The sequence below is a fragment of the Panthera leo genome, chromosome E2, assembly GCF_018350215.1.
Source record: "Panthera leo isolate Ple1 chromosome E2, P.leo_Ple1_pat1.1, whole genome shotgun sequence".
Taxonomy (NCBI): domain Eukaryota; kingdom Metazoa; phylum Chordata; class Mammalia; order Carnivora; family Felidae; genus Panthera; species Panthera leo.
The window spans coordinates 59,284,737-59,300,305 of NC_056693.1; the positions used below are offsets into that span (position 1 = coordinate 59,284,737).

Consider the following 15,569-nt stretch of genomic DNA (forward strand, 5'->3'; position numbering starts at 1 on the left):
AATGGCCAATGAGAACACGTAGAGATGCTCAATGTCACCAGTCATCGGCGCTCCACACCCACGGGGACGGCTATCACCCAAACAATGGACAGTAAGTAACAAGTGTCCGCAAGGGTGTGGAGAACTCCGAGCGTGTCGGCCTGGCCGGCAGGAATAAATATGAAGCATGACAGTGCAGGGCCCCGCTGTGGAGGACTGCGGCAGCCCCACAGAGCACTGAACAGAGCTGCTGTTCCACCTGGCGTCCCCAGGTGCCCACCAGAGAGAAAGGAAAAGGTGTCCACACGGAAACAAACATTCAGAGTAAAGCCGACAAGCGAAAACCACCCCAGGTCCATCCAGCCCCGCTGCATCCACATAACAGAACATCACTCAGCCAGAGAAGGACGCGGCATCCCCGGCTACAAGACACGTGCGCCCTGGAGACCCTGCACTGAGTGCAACATGCCGACGCAGAAGGCCCGCACATTACAGGCCTCTGTTCACGTGAAACATCCAGAACAGGAAAAGTCACAGAGTAGGTGAATGGCTGCCAGACGCTGGGAGGGAAGGGAGGGAGGGGTGATGGATCATATGTGCGGGGTTCTTTCTGGGGCGACGACAAAGGTCTAGAACTAGACAGTGGTGAGGGCTGCACCACCTCATAAATACACCAAAATCCACTGAATCATACTTTAAAAGGTGCAATCTATGGGATGTGAGTGATATCTCAGTTTAAAAACTCAACTCCTATAATTTTACACTACTTAAAGCATGAGCCACCCTAAAAAGGTGCTAAAGCCACTTCCCGGCCCTCATCTGGTGGGCCCGCTGGCCAGGGTAGAGGCGGCCTCCCTCCCACAGGGACCCAAAATGGAGAACAGCCCCTCCCCCACAAAGGAGAACCAGATGCCCTCGTTCAAGAAGGGGCCACTGTGGAGTCTCACAAATAACATTTATTGGCCGCACTCAGGGTCTCACCAGCATCCACGGCCTCCCGGATGATAAACAGCTTGGATTCAACCCTGGGTGTGAATTATATGACCTGAGACAATGCGGGCCATCACAGACTCCTCCTGACTTGATTACAATTGACATGTTCGCGGATGTTCTCAACAGTAGCTGAAGATTCCAAGTTCAAACCCAAAACAACTGGCTGGAAAGCAAAGAGAAAGGCAGTTACTAGGAACAGTGGCCCACGCTGAGCCCACAGTGCCTGGGCAGGACCTGTAAGGAAGCCTCCGTGGGCTGGAAGGCGGGGACACCCTCACAGCAGAGGGAGGGGTGCCATTCAGATCACTGGTGCACTTGGTTCCCGAGGAGCCCAGGCAGGAAAGCGTGCAGTGAGGTGATGCCAGGATACCTTGCAGCCGCGGGCCCTGGGGTGGATGGGCACTCGGCCCCCAGAGCCCACTCTCTCCCTTGGGTGGGAAAGGGAAGTCCAGCCTTGCAGAGCTATGCACGGAAGCCAATGCAAGGAGGCTGTGGCAGCCCCATCTAGAAGGGACCTGCCTGTCTGTCACGGCCCTTCCAGGGTCCCTGCTGGGAAGGCCCCATGCTCCCCCTCTCTTGAGGCCTCCACAGCAAACCTCTGCCAGGCTAGCTCACGGGCAGCCGGCAGCTTCTCCTGAGATAAGCCACTCATGTAGTCTGTGGGGATCTCCCAGGGCACCCCACAGACACCCCGGCCAGACAAGATACTTCTCCCGAACAGCTGGCTGGGACCTGTGCCCCTGCCCTAAGAGCCTGGTTCAGAGGCAAACGCCTCCTATAACACCTTCAGCGCATCCCCTTGAGCCTGCCCTGCCCATCCACCTCACTCGTCATCTACACCCAAGCTTCCTTCTTTGCTCTTCCCAGAGCGGGCACGGGGGAGCCCTACCTACTTTGATGTCACGTTGGCAAAGATTAAAAAAGAAACAAATCTTTGCAAAAAGCAAAGAAAAAACCATGGCACGATGTCAGGAGCCCTACTCGTGTTCACCGATCACACAAAGCTCACGGATCCCTGCCCCAGCCCCCTTCCCGAGAGCACTTGACCCACAAAGGATGCAACCCACGTCTGGGCAGGCGCTTGTTTGAAGATGTGCCCCATGGCATCATTTGTAACCACAGGGGCAGAGGCAACACCAGGGCCCAACACCAGGGGAGCGGACCTACAGGATGCAGGGGGAGGGCCTTCCACCTCTGGCCAGGACGGGAGACAGAGAGCTAACCTCCTATGAAAAACCAGAAAACTGGACATTAGACACCTACAACCGTGTCAGATACTGGACATTTTCTAGAATATTCCTCTTACATGGAGAAGACAGACGAGCAAAGAGCCAACAAGTCAACATATGTAGGTTTGAACTGCACACACTGACATGCTGCCACAGCTTTGCAGATCTTCTATTCACACGTGTGTGGGCACCTGCATGGATGTACACAGGTGTGATGGAAGAGCCTGCGTGGGAAGGTAAACGGGGATGGGGGCGGGGGGAGCTATTTCAGAGACTAAAGGAAGCAGCCCCTTCCTGTCCGCTCGGGGAGGTGTCATCCTGGAGGCCTCATGGGGGAGGGACTGGGTGGGGTTCTAGGTGACAAACGCAAGGCCTGCGTGCGGCTAGTGGGTTCGAGGTTGGGGAGAGGGCTTCCCAAAATGGAGCCTCGATGGATGGGCCTGGGCTGGGGGAGAGGCCGCAGGTCCCCAGACCTGAAGGGGTGCTTCTACCCCAGAGGGCTGGCTGGGCGAGTGGGCTCCAAGGTCACTTGCAACCCTGACAGGACACAGATGTGCGCAAGCTAGAACCAGTGGCAGGCTGCCACGGGACTTGGGAACAGGGAAGAGCCCCGAGGTGCCCAGCCCCCCGCCGTCAGCTCTGACGCACCTGGACTGCCGTTCCATCAAGTGTGTGGTGTGGACGGTAGGAGCAGCAGCGTGGTAATCCCGCCACCCCATTCCCCACCCTCTCACGGAACCACAGCCAAGGTCTCCCACATTCTCGGTTCAACTGATCCCGAGGCCGCCGACTGAAACAGCCCGGGAGGGAGACGGGCCCAGGACCCCCAGTGCCCCCACCCTGTGCCTGCTCACCGAATGGCCACCACGACCCTCACGACAGCCTGCAGCAGGGTGAGGAGGCTGAGGCTGAGGGGCAGGATGGGGGCGAGGGGGCTCTCTCCCCTCCCCGGGGCCGGTGGCTCCTGGTGGTGAAGGGCCTGGAGCTGCCGCCACTTGAGGAAGAGGCTCCCATCACAGCAGACCCGCCAGCGGTGGTACCGGGAGCGCAAGTCCAGCGGGGATTCTAGGCGAGAAAGCGAGTCAGGCCCCGGGCAGCGTGAAGATGGCAGGCCGCGTCTGCACACCGCTTGCGGGAGAACCCTCTGGAACCGAGGGCGGGGACTCCAGGTGCCCCAGCAAGGCTGGTCCCAGCCCCATGAGTGTGGACGCCGACCGACGCTCATGGAGGTGAAGGGGACCGTGCCGTTCGCTTCTTCCGGGGCTGACCGTGAGGCTCCTGCCGGCGTTTCTGGAGTCTTTACCCCTCACGGCCACGTGAGGGCACGGTCATGGTTATGGACGAAAGGAGACAGAATCCAGGTGGCATGTGCTTCGCGTTAGTCTTTGTTTTCAGAGGAAAACAAGTGGTGAAGCCCAGATGAAACCAGACTGGCAAGAGGCTGATAATGACTGCAACTTAGCAATGGAAACATGGGCTGTGTCTGAGTGTCTGAAAATCCATGACCCCAGGTAGGGCTCCTGGGCTGCTGTTGCCCCGACGTGAGCTTTTCTGAGACCTGTTTTGGTCATCCTGTGACCCTTCTGACGTCACACCTTGTTTATGTTTTATCACACTACTGACATGCTCCTACAAATTACACTTTATTCACATGCTATGCTGTACTATATGCTACATTACTACTCTAACTATACCAATATGTAAAAGCATGATTAATATAAAATACAATAAATGTGTTTTGTTAAAAAATCCTACCGCAAAAGCATGGAGAAGAACACCGGAGGAGCCCCTCCTTACAAGGAAAATACAAGAGGAGAAAGGCAGACTTTCTCTTTAAAATGGAAATAATCCGGATTTGACGCCAAGGGAAATATTTTTAAATCACTGTATATGAACCTCAAGGGGCAACAGATCCCGCCTGTCCCGGCACCGGTGGGACCCGTGTTCTTAATCCTGTCCTGGGACCGGTGGGACCCGGGCTCTCAATCCTGTCCTGGGAACACCCTCCGGCCTGAATGGGTTTAAGGCTTGGCACAAGATCCCTATAAACTGCCTGAACTGTCAACAATGACTGGACTAAAATACTGGTTTTTGAAAACATATCAAATTGATGCATGATTCAACAATAAACAGCTTTTAGCTACTCTTGAAGATGCCAAGTACTCACAGCCAAAAACAACCAATAAGAATAAACCCATAAACATGTGATTATACAGTTAAAAGAGCACTTTCTCAAACTGTTCTTGTCCTGCTACTGTGGGTTTTCTTTCCTAAAGTGATTTCTGGCTCTTCTCCCTGAAACTTGAGCCAATGTATCGCTTGCTCTTGGTTCTTTACCTGTCTTCCTGCCCCCCCCCCACCCCCACCCCCACCCCCCGTGTGTTACGCGCGACTCAGCCTAGACACACACCACCTAACCCTCGTCCTCACCCAAACAGGGCTTTAGCTTTTCAAATGCACACGCTTGGGGTCCTACGGCGTGGACTGCAGCAACTTAGTTTCTCCACACAGCCACGTGCCTGGGGCCCCTCCCATCATTCCTAAGGGCCACAGGCTCTCCGTGGCAGGTGCCACATTTCAAATATACCCCCTGCTTTTATGTCCATCCTCCTACTGAGAGACACTTCAGCTGCTTTGGATACCTTGCCGAGGACAGACACGCAGTGGGGGTGTCTACGAGACATCACCCAGACGTGGGCTCGCTGGACTAGAGAATATGTGCATCACAAAGCTGACGGATGAGAGGAATGGGTAGTCAAAAAGTACGAACTTCTAGTAATAACATAAGTAAGTCCTGGGGATCCAATCTACAGCATCATGAGTACAGTTGGTAATACTTCACTGCATATTTGTAAGTTGCTAAGAAAATAGATCTTAAAAGTTCTCATCACAAGAAAAGAAATCTGTAACTGTGTGAGGTGACAGATGTTAACTAGACTTCTTGAGTTGGCTATTTCGCAATATATTTAAATACCAAATTGTTACGCTGCGCTCCTGAAATGAATATAATGTTATGTGTCAATTATGTCTCAATAAAAAATAATTTGATAGAGGCCCACACAAAGGCTGTGTAGATTTGTGCCGCTCCTAATCGTGTTACTTTTATTACCAGGGAAGACATGTATTTCTGTAGCATTAAGAGGTGGGTGTGCTGGCTGGTGGCCACTCATCCTGGCACTCTCCCAGCCAGCCCTGTGCCCCTGGGCTCCGGCAGGCTGCTCAAATCGCCTGCCCGTCCCAAGAACCCAGCCCCAGCCCGGCATCCATCCATTCCCTCCTGCACAGATTGTGGCCAGGGTGCTCCCATGCAGAGCAGAGCAGGGGCACGGCTGGGCACGGGGAGGACCTGATACAGGCCACAAAACGTGCCTGCTGCTTCGCTCACGGGCAACACGGAGGAGGCATACATGTTAGCCATCAGCGCCGGAAAACGCCTTCCAGAACAATCCAGCCCACTTGTTTGAGGGACAAAGAATGTACCGGTGGGGATGGAAATGCCGTCTCCTCGTGTGCTGAAGGGAATGAATGACACAGCGGGTCACAAACACACAAATACATGCACACGCCCCGTTGCGAGTATCTACTGCATCATGAACAGAGGAGTACGTGGCACGTACTACAGCCTCCACAAATGTGTGACGATACACGCCCTAGGTCTCAAATATGCAAATGTATAAACACACCGCAAGAGGAATACGTGTCTAAATGTCACGTCATGAGCATATGGTGTGTCCTGCACATGGAAATGGAGGTACAGGCGCCACGTCGTTAATAAATACGTATAGTAGCCGCGCGTACACGTACGTATGTGTGAGTATACCCACCCGCCCCCCCCCCCCCACACTATGTCATGAACCATAGCAGGTTAGAGCTTAAAAGAAAATATGCTTTAGATACCATCTAACTCCAGGCTGCAAACTGGCTGCATCTTGAGAGCCGCTGCAAATGGACTGATAGAGTCTAAGGCTCTCTGGGTTCGGTGGGAAATGGGGGGTGACTAGCGATGTCTGGCAAGAGAAGGGGGCGAAAAGGCGGAGTGTATGCCACACAGCCATGTCTGTTTTACAGACGTGGGGAGGAGAGAAGTCTTCCCATCCCCACCATAAGACCCCGCCTCCCTTGGGGAGCGGGAGGGGATGAGACCCACGTACGCGCTGTTACCTTGCATGCCTTTAAAACTCTGCTGCCTTTTCACCACCTAAAAGAAAAGAATGTGGGCAAACGTATCAGCCCTGGCCTGGTGATCTACTGGAAGGGTGGGCCCAGTGATGTGGCCTAGAAACCAGGAAAGGGCTGTGAGCAGCTCAGGACGCAAGCCAGCTCAGGACACAGCTTCAGGACCAAGCTCAGGTCTCCTTTTAAAAGGCCTTTGAGTCTGAATTCTAGGGACAGTTTGCTATTTGATGACAGCAAACCAGCAACTGGAAAGTGGGTGGAGGCAGAAAGGAAGCTTCTACTGACCACCCAGGGCACCTGAAATGCCGTGGGGCTGAGGAGGACTGGGCCTGGCCAACCACCCCAGCGGGGGCTGGCCTGGAACCCAGAGCCCCGGAGAGGGCCAGAAAGAGCTGAAGAGTGAGGACAGAATCTCAGAACAATGGTCCTTCCCGGCTCCTCCATCCGCCTGCTGGGATGCCCACAGAGCTGGAGCAGGAGGTGAGGCCAGGTGAGGGAGGGGGAGGAGGGGCAAGAGAGGAGGAGGGCAGGAGAGGCGGCAGTAAAGATGGCAGCAGCAATGCTGTCCCCTTCAGAGGGCAGCGTGACCTGCCCTCCGGGCACCCCCCCCAGGACACGGAGCCTGCCCCCCCGCCCCCTGCCTGCACTCTGCTGCCTTTGCTGTGCCTTCCAGGAGACCCTGGATGAATGGAGGCCACTGTGGGGAGAGAACCCGGTACCCTCCACCCCATCTCCGGGTCCCTCTCGGGCCTCGCTGCCATGAGCCTCCCTCTTACCTTCGTGTGAGGCCTCAGGACCTGGGGCACCCAGTAGGGCATCACAGCCTGATCCCTAGGCATCGGGAGGCGGCCCCCAAAACGGTGGCATGGGCAGGGGCATGCCTTGGTGGTTTTGGGGGTATAAAACTGGACCATCTTTGGGATCTAACAGAGAGGAAGGGAAGACAAGGTCCAAAGGGATAGTGCCCCAGAAACCTTCACGCTGGAACAGGGCCCCGGGAAGTTCTTCTTCTGCACCCCCACACGAGCACACCCCAACCACCCAGCCGAGGGAGCACAGTCCCAGGGGACCGCCTGCATCTCTGCAGTGCCACGACGCAGGGTGCCACGGCGGGACATGTGGGCTGCAGTCAGGAGGCATGGCTCTGCCCTGAGCTCGGAGGCCACCAGGAGTGGCCCCTGAACACAACATTTAGCCCCTCGGAGCGTCAGCGGTCTTGGCTATAAAGGGGGCTCTGCCAGATTTCTTAAAACATAGGTCAGAGTCCAAAACGGGACAGTGTCTGATTCAGCAATTCCACTCTCGGACACACGTGCGTCTGCAAAACGACGCTCTTAAAGGCGGCCGGCATCAGCACTGGCTGTTGGGGCCCAACAGCACGAATGCCATCTGTAAGGGACGATACAGGTGGGACACGGGGACAGCAGGGAATGGGGCAGCCTTTGGAAAGAGCGAGGCGGACCTTCCCGTCCTGACGTGAACGAGTGCAGAGAGGGGACGGTGAGTGAGAAATGCAGCGTGCAGGCACAGCAGCTGCCGTGCGTGGTTTTCACGGAGAACCTACGTGTGCCTGAGTTGTGGGGGGCCATGCCCTCACTGCGTTCTGCACCCTCCCACAGCCCTGCCCTTTGCCCTGCGACCCCAGTTCCTTGCAGCAGAGGGACAGCGTGGAGCCCACCCCTGGACCTCGGCCAGGCCCAGAGAACAAGAAGTGACAGCAGCCAGGGCCCGCACGCCAGCCCCAAGATCAGGGACAGGTGGGGCCGTGGTGCCCAGCAGAGCCCCTCGGACACCTGTGCAATGACAATGACTGCTGTTTCAAACCAGGCATTTGGGCATCGGTGACATGTCGCTTGTGAAGGAGCACACTCACAGCTCATCTGCAGGCCACATGGGGAAGCCTTGGAGGAAGCACGGGCAGGGGGGCATGATCTTCACTGTACCCCTTTGTACCTCTAGAGGTCCCCACCATGTGCTCATGTCGCACATTATAAAAGACACTAAAAGACACTAAAACCTACCTCTGAGTGGACCCTGCCAACTTCCTGAGGTCACGGAGGGCCCCACAGAGCACGTGTGCGACGTGAGGCGAAGCACAGAGGACCCCGCAGGGAGGGCTGAGGGGTCGCAGGCTCATGAACCCCTCCCGCTTGCCACCAGGGTGCTGCCCAGCAGGACGAGCACACTCGGGACACTTGTGCCCACCCACCCCCCAGCATGCACCTGAGAGCCCTCCAGATGTGGACAGCACAAACTCCCTGGGCAGACCCTGTGGGTGGCCCCTGCCGCGGTCATTCCGCACCACCCACCCCTTGTTAGAAGAACCCAACTTTGCTCAAGGGACCAAGTGCCCAGTCCCAAGGGACCAGCCTCAGCCAGGCAGGGCTTTGCCAGCAATGTGTCTGGGGGTGAGAACAAAGAGATCAAAGACAAGTTGGCTGGGGCTTCTGGGAATTTTTTACCCTGGATAAGAAAAGGGAACGAGACAGTAAGCCTTCCATGCACCCTCCCTGCCCCCCCCCCCCCGAGAAAAGGAAGACATCATAAAGGCTTCCTTTGTGCCACGTGTATCATGGTGTAAGGAGGAGACCCATGGCCACCATCTCAAAACACGCAAGCTGGAAGTACCAACACTAGGAGTAAAGGGTAAAAAGAATCTGGATCTTTAAACACATTATCCAGCCATAAAACCAATCCTAGAAGAATCCTCTCTCTACCAAAGACCCTGGTTGAACCCACTGTGGGTCAGCTCTCTGTTACTTGCACCTAACAGCGCCCCCTGCCGGAACAGGAGCCTGCTGGGTGAATGGAAAGGAGGCTGGAGCCTAGGGGGGTGGGGGGTGGGCAGCAAGGTCAGGAAGGACCCCAGGAACTCCATCAGGGACTTTGGTCCATACTCAGAAATGAGGGGCTATGGGGGAGCGACGGGACCAGATGTACAGTTTTAAAAGCTCTTACGTGGTGGGGGTGCCAGGGTGCCTCAGTCGGTTGAGCATCTAACTCTTGATTTCAATGGGGTCATGATCTCACAGTTTGTGGGATCAACTCTTGTGTCTGGCTCTGCACAGAGCCTGCTTAGGATTTTCTCTTTCTCTCTCTCTCTCTCTCTCTCTCTCTCTCTCTCTCTCTCTCCACCCCTCCATTTTCTTTCTCTCTCAAAATAAATTTAAAAACTTAGGAAAATAAATTATAAAAGCTCATGGGGCTTCAGATCAGAAAATGGACAGCCAGAGCTAGAACGGATGGAGGCAGGGAGACGAGCTGGAAGACAGGAGACAGGCTGGGCACCTTGGCCTCTGCACTCCTTCCACCCTGCCTAGGGCCACCTCCTCCCCGACGCCCAGCAGCATAACTCAGTGGAGAGAGTCATGGACCCTAATCCCCCATCGGCTGTGGACTGACCCTGTGACCTTAGAAAAGACCCTGTCCCTCTCTGGACCTCAGTTTTCCCATCCTTTAAAGGAGTACAATCATACCTACCCTGCCCAACTTTCAAATGATACAATGGCCAACAGGAGGGACTGAGACCATCATCACTGCCTAGAACAATGTGACTCAGTGACCTTGAGGCCACTGACCTGTTTAAGAATCTACTAAAAAACAAGAAATGAGAGATGGCCTCACTACAGATTCTACTGATATTACAAGGGTAATTAGAGAATATTATGAATAACACTATGCCAATAAATCTGACAAGGATATAATGGACAGAATCCTCGAGGCTCACTATGCAAGAGACAGATAACATAAATAACTCTATATCCATGAAAGAAATTGTTTGCAGTTAAAAACCCTCCCACAAAGAAACTTCTAGCCCCATATGGCTTCACTGGTAAATCCCACCAAACCCTAAAGGAAGAAATAATACCAATTCCACACAGAGTCTTCCAGAAATTTGAAATGAGAGACTACGTCTCAACTTATTCTACATGGCCAGCATTACCCTAGTACAAAGGCAAACAAGGAAAAGGCAGATCAATATTCTAATCAAATTCTAACCAAATACATCAGGAGAACAATACATCATGATTACATGGGGTTTCTCCTAGGAAACAGCTTAACTTTTGAAAGTCCATCAATGTAACAATATTAACACCCCCCCCCCAAAAAATTATCATTTCGATAGACATAGATAATACCCAACATTCATTCTGGATACAAACTCTGAGCAAATTAGGAATAGACAGGAACTTCTTCAGCCTGACACAGGGCATCTAAACCAACAGCTAACATCACACTTAATGGTGAAAACCCGAATGCTGTTCCCCTAAGATGAGGAAGAAAACAAGGGTGTCTTGTGTCCCCACTGCGTTCATCGATGTACTAGAAGTTCTAGTCAGGGGATAAGGCAAGAAAAAGAAATAAAAGACATCCAAACTGGACAGGAAGGAAGGAAATCCTCTCTCTCTGCAGATGGCATGATCTTCTACGTAGAAAATCTAAATCTACAAAAAGATCCACTAGAATAAAGGAGGTAATGCAATATTGTGGGATACAAGATCAAAACACAAAAGTCAGTAGTATCCTTGAAAAGTAGCAATGAGGCGGGGTGCCTGGGTGGCTCAGTCAGTTAAGCATCCAACTTCAGCTCAGGTCATGATCTCATGGTCTGTGAGTTCGAGCCCCACGTCGGGCTCTGTGCCGACGGCTTAGAGCCTGGAGCCTGCTTTGGACTCTGTGTATCCCTCTCTCTCTCTCTCTGCTCCTCCCCTGCTCATTCTCTCTCTCTCTCTTTCTCTGTCTCTCTCTCAGAAATAAACATTTTTTAAAATTTTGTAATAAATAAGTAAAAAATGACCTTCAAGCCATAGGAAAAAAAAATCAACTTAAAATGGATCACAAACCTAAACACAAACTATAAACTATAAAACTTCTAGAAAAAAAAACACAGGAGAAACCTTTCCAATCTTGGCTTAGGCAAAGATTTCTTAGAAATGCTTAGAATGCATGTGCCACTGCTGTGCTGGCAGGGATGGAGGGGGAGAGGGCGCTGGGGTAGAGGGGGGAGGGGTAGAGGGGGGAGGGTGCACCTAAACAAGATCCAGAAAAGATCAAACTGACAAACTGCACTTTGTCAAAATTTAAAACTTATGCTCTGTGAAAGATACTGAAAAAAGAATAAAAGGACAAGTCAAGAACACGGAGAAAATATTTGCAAATTAACTATTTCATAAAGAAAGTATATATCCAGAATACATAAAGAATTCTCACAACTCAATAGTAAAAAAAAAAAAGCAAACAACCCAATTTTTCTAAATGGGCGAAATATCTAGAGAGACATCTACATATCAAGTAAGATGCACAGATGCCAGGGCCGCCTGGGTGGCTCTATCAGTTAAGCGTCCGACTTCGGCTCAGGCCATGATCTCACAGGTCGTGGATTCGAGCCCCATGTCGGACTCTGTGCTGACAGCTCGGAGCTCAGAGCCTGGAGCCTGCTTTGGATTCTATGTCTCCCTCTCTCTCTGCCCACCCCTGCTTATGCTCTGTCTCTCTCTGTCTCTCAAAAATGAATAAACTTTTTAAAAAAAAAAAAAGTTTTTTTTTTTAAAGTTTTTTTTTTTTTAAAGTAAGATGTGCAGATGACGAAAGCATATGGAGGAGACCCTTGGCATCACTAGTTACTATGGAATTAAGTAGTGGAATTTAGCCACCTATTAAGATGGCTAAAATTTAAAAGACTGACCAAACCACATGCCAGTGAAAACGCGGAGGGACTGGAACTTTATACAATGCTGGTGGGAATGTCAAATGACACAACCGTTTTCGGAAAACAGTTGCCAGTTTCTTAAAAAGTTACACATACCCCTACGGCATGATCCAACAACTCGCCCAAGAGAAATGAAGGCACGTTCACACAAAGACTTGTACACAAACGTTCACAGCAGCCTTACTGCTCACAGACAAAACTGCTGGAAATGATGCCAATGTCCTTCAGGGGGCGAGAGGCTACACTGTGGCTGATTCAGATGACAGAGCACTCTCCAGTACTCCTCAGCGACCACGTGGATGAAACTCAAAAATAATTACGCTAAGGGAAGGAAGCCAGAGTACCCCCCACACGACGCCATTTATATAAAATCCAAGGAAACGCAGACTGGCCGCCAGCAACAGAAACAGACCAGCAGTTGCCAGGGATGGTGGGGCAGGGAAGGCTGGGTGCAGTTGCAAAGGGCACAAGGAAACCCTTCAGGGTTGTGTGTGTGTGTACATTAACTCAACGACGGGGGTGGTTCCACAATGTGTATCTATGTAGAGATTTAGCAAACTGCCCACTTCACACATGTGTGGTTATCGCATGTCAGTCTTAACTCCATAAATCTGGTTTAAAATAAAAATCCCGATTTAAAGAAAAACACCAACTGTCTCCCAGAAATTGTAAAACATCACTCATGTAATATCTATGATGCTGAGATGTGACTGGTCCCCTTAAGTTCACCCTGGACTCAGGTGAAGAAACCTGGCTCAAGTCACCTACCTGCTTTCGGGGTCTCAGGGACAAAGGGACCCAGTAAGGCAGGGCAGCCTTGACCCTGGGCACAGGCAGGCAGCCCCCGAACCTGGCCTGGCACTCACAGCAGATGGGCTCTCGAGCAGCGCTGGGGACGGGACACATCTGAGCATGAGCCAGAAAAGACAGAATTAAACATGCCGTTACATTCAGCGATGTGAGCCGAGGAACTCTCTGGAATAGTCCATCAACGCTCAGAGAGAGCCAGGGTTGAGGCAGGGTGTCCAAGGGCAGGGAACAGGGGCCTCAGCTCCTTCCGCAGCTCAAAAAGAGGCAGGCTACCACGGCTCACCCTCCAGAGTCATCTAGACAGAGACCAGCGGAGCTTGCAGACCAGGTCGTGAGGATCCCCGGCCATTTACGGTCACGTTGCCGTGTGCATGGCTGGGGAAGTACAATCAGCTACAATGGGGGCTGCTCTTTTTGTGGTTATGTCAGGGGTGGGGGAGGCAGTGGGTGACCCTACATAGAGATACTAGGGGCCGGGTGATGGGCCCCATGTCTGACACAGCCTCGTGAGGTGTGGCTTTTGGGTGCACCCACATTCTCCACTCTCCCCAACCCACGGGCATGTCGGAGTTGGGGCACAGACCCTGAGTGTTTGCTTTCCTTACCGAATAATCTATGAGGCACACTTCTTTCCCAAAGATTTGAAATGCGCTCTTCCTAGAAAACAAGAACAGGAAGGCTTAGAAAGTTCTGGGCTTTGGGTACATTGGGAGACAGGGCTGTTGGGCGACGACCTGGGCCAGATTTCTTGAAACTGACTCGTGTCACTAAACCCCAGGGAGGGAGGGGTCATCCTTCTGAGACTAAGAGGGTGTAGGGGCTGACAACAGAATCAGGTGTATGCACGCTCACATGCTGACATCTAGGGGGTCCCTGAACGCCGGGCTCGTGTAAAATCCCGTGTCCCCAAACCTAGTTGCTTCATGCACGCTCCAGCTAAACCTGTGCTAAGCCCTTCAGGAGAGAAAGAAAGCTCCAACCTGCTGAGAACTTCCCAAGCCCTGGAGCTGCCAACCACCACACCTAGGACATCCCCAAGCTTCTACTTGGGGAAAAGACAGTCAAACCTGTCCATTAAATGAAAGTCCTTCCAGCATAACCTGAATGCTCTGTCTCTGGGATGACAAAAGCATTTGGGGCTACACAGACCGTGTTACCCTTCCCCATTGTCCCCCCTACCCCTGCAACAAACTGCTAGAATGCCATATGGGGTCTCCAGTGGGCATGAATGTAACACACAGCAAAGCAACTTTTCCCTGACAGTGATGGGGTGGGGGGCGGTTCTGTAGCATGGAAACCGTAGGAGTGACACGGTGTTTTGGGGTTTCATTTTTACCGTGATCATCACCACTACTGCTATCTTATTACAGCAACAGCTTCGGGTCATTGAGCTCTCTCAGCACACCCGGCTGCCGCCAGAAAACACTGGATGCGGCCCCTGCGCGCATCCTCCCCCTGCTGGTAATGACTGCATCGCTAGTTCCTTAAGGGGCCACCCCTGTCTCCGCCCCCACCGCTCAGCCCCCCAGCCCAGAGGCTGAGGCCCAGCTCTCTGAGGACGTTGGCTCAGAAGGGGGGCATTACCCAAGTCAGCCCAGAGAAACTCATTTGGGGACTGGGGGCCAAAATTTAGGGGAAAAAGAATGTCCTTTTGTGTGGAGGTTGGAAGCCTCAGGTCTTGGCTCCAGGAGGGAAGCCGGCCCGCAAGCAAGCGCAGCTGACAGATGGACAAAGCAGTCCCCGACCACAGTCCCTGAGCATCTGGATACACCCGTGTCTGAAGAGCTGCCCTCCGTTCTCAGCCGGTGGAACAGTAACCCGCCCCCCGGAGCTCCCGTCAGCGCAGACGTGCCCTCTGCCCTGCCTACGGGACACAAGCTGCCGCTGGGCCGGGGTGACGTGGGGCCCGGGCGCCTGGCGGCGGGGCTGGGGCTGCCCCGGGTGCGGTGTCCGCGGCCCGGCGTGAGGGGCTCAGGCACGCACCTGCCTGCCGCGACGCGCTCCGGGGAGTGCGTGCTGACAGACCCAACGGACACCCGGGGCGCCCGGAAGTGCCCGCCGCGGCTGTGACAGGGTGACGGGGTGGGAGGGAGCGGTGACCATCGTGAGGCCGCTGACGACAGCACGGCCGGCTCCCACGCGTGCGGCTCCTCCCTGCAGCCAACGAGCACACGCACGCCGCGCAGGGCCCGCCCACCCCCCAGGTCCCGCCCCTTCCGCCCGCCGGCCTCTCCTGGTCCCGCTCTTCCGGCCCGACGGCGCCGCTGACTGGCCCAAGCTCAGCCAATCACACGCCGTCTTCTAGGTATGTGCCCCCATCTGACGGCTGATTGGTCCCTGTTGGCACGGGCTCGAGGATGTAGGGTCGGCAGGTCGGACCGAGGCGGAGCGTAGCTGGATTCCCGGGCTGGAGCGGGGTTCAGAATCTCTGCCCGGGTCTCCGGCGCTGGATGGTGAGAAGGCAGTGGCCGCCGGCCGGGCGTAACTCGTGGCGCCCTCAGGCCGCCGGTTGCCTCTCTCAAGTTCCGACGGAGCGGAGCGCACTGCATCTCACGTGGTGGCCGCCTAGCCGGCCCAGGCCTGGACGCTGCGGTCCCGACGGTGCCGGCCTGCCGTGGCCCCGAGTCCCCGCGCTATGCGCGGTCGCTGGACGCGAGACCGGCCGCGCGTCT

At 53.9% G+C, this 15,569-nt stretch overlaps 1 protein-coding gene across 1 annotated transcript; it reads right to left on the reverse strand.

Moving 5' to 3' along the window:
- Positions 1-917: 917 nt before the first annotated feature.
- Positions 918-15,049, reverse strand: CE2H16orf95 (chromosome E2 C16orf95 homolog). Its single transcript, XM_042918158.1, has 7 exons — positions 14,881-15,049; positions 13,503-13,554; positions 12,856-12,993; positions 7,154-7,300; positions 6,363-6,399; positions 3,056-3,266; positions 918-1,135 (listed from the first exon to the last, which is right to left on the reverse strand). Exons 3-7 carry the CDS (start codon positions 12,991-12,993, stop codon positions 1,117-1,119), a joined length of 552 nt encoding a protein of 183 aa, XP_042774092.1. The 5' UTR covers positions 13,503-13,554; positions 14,881-15,049; the 3' UTR covers positions 918-1,116.
- Between the last annotated feature and the right edge of the window lie 520 nt (positions 15,050-15,569).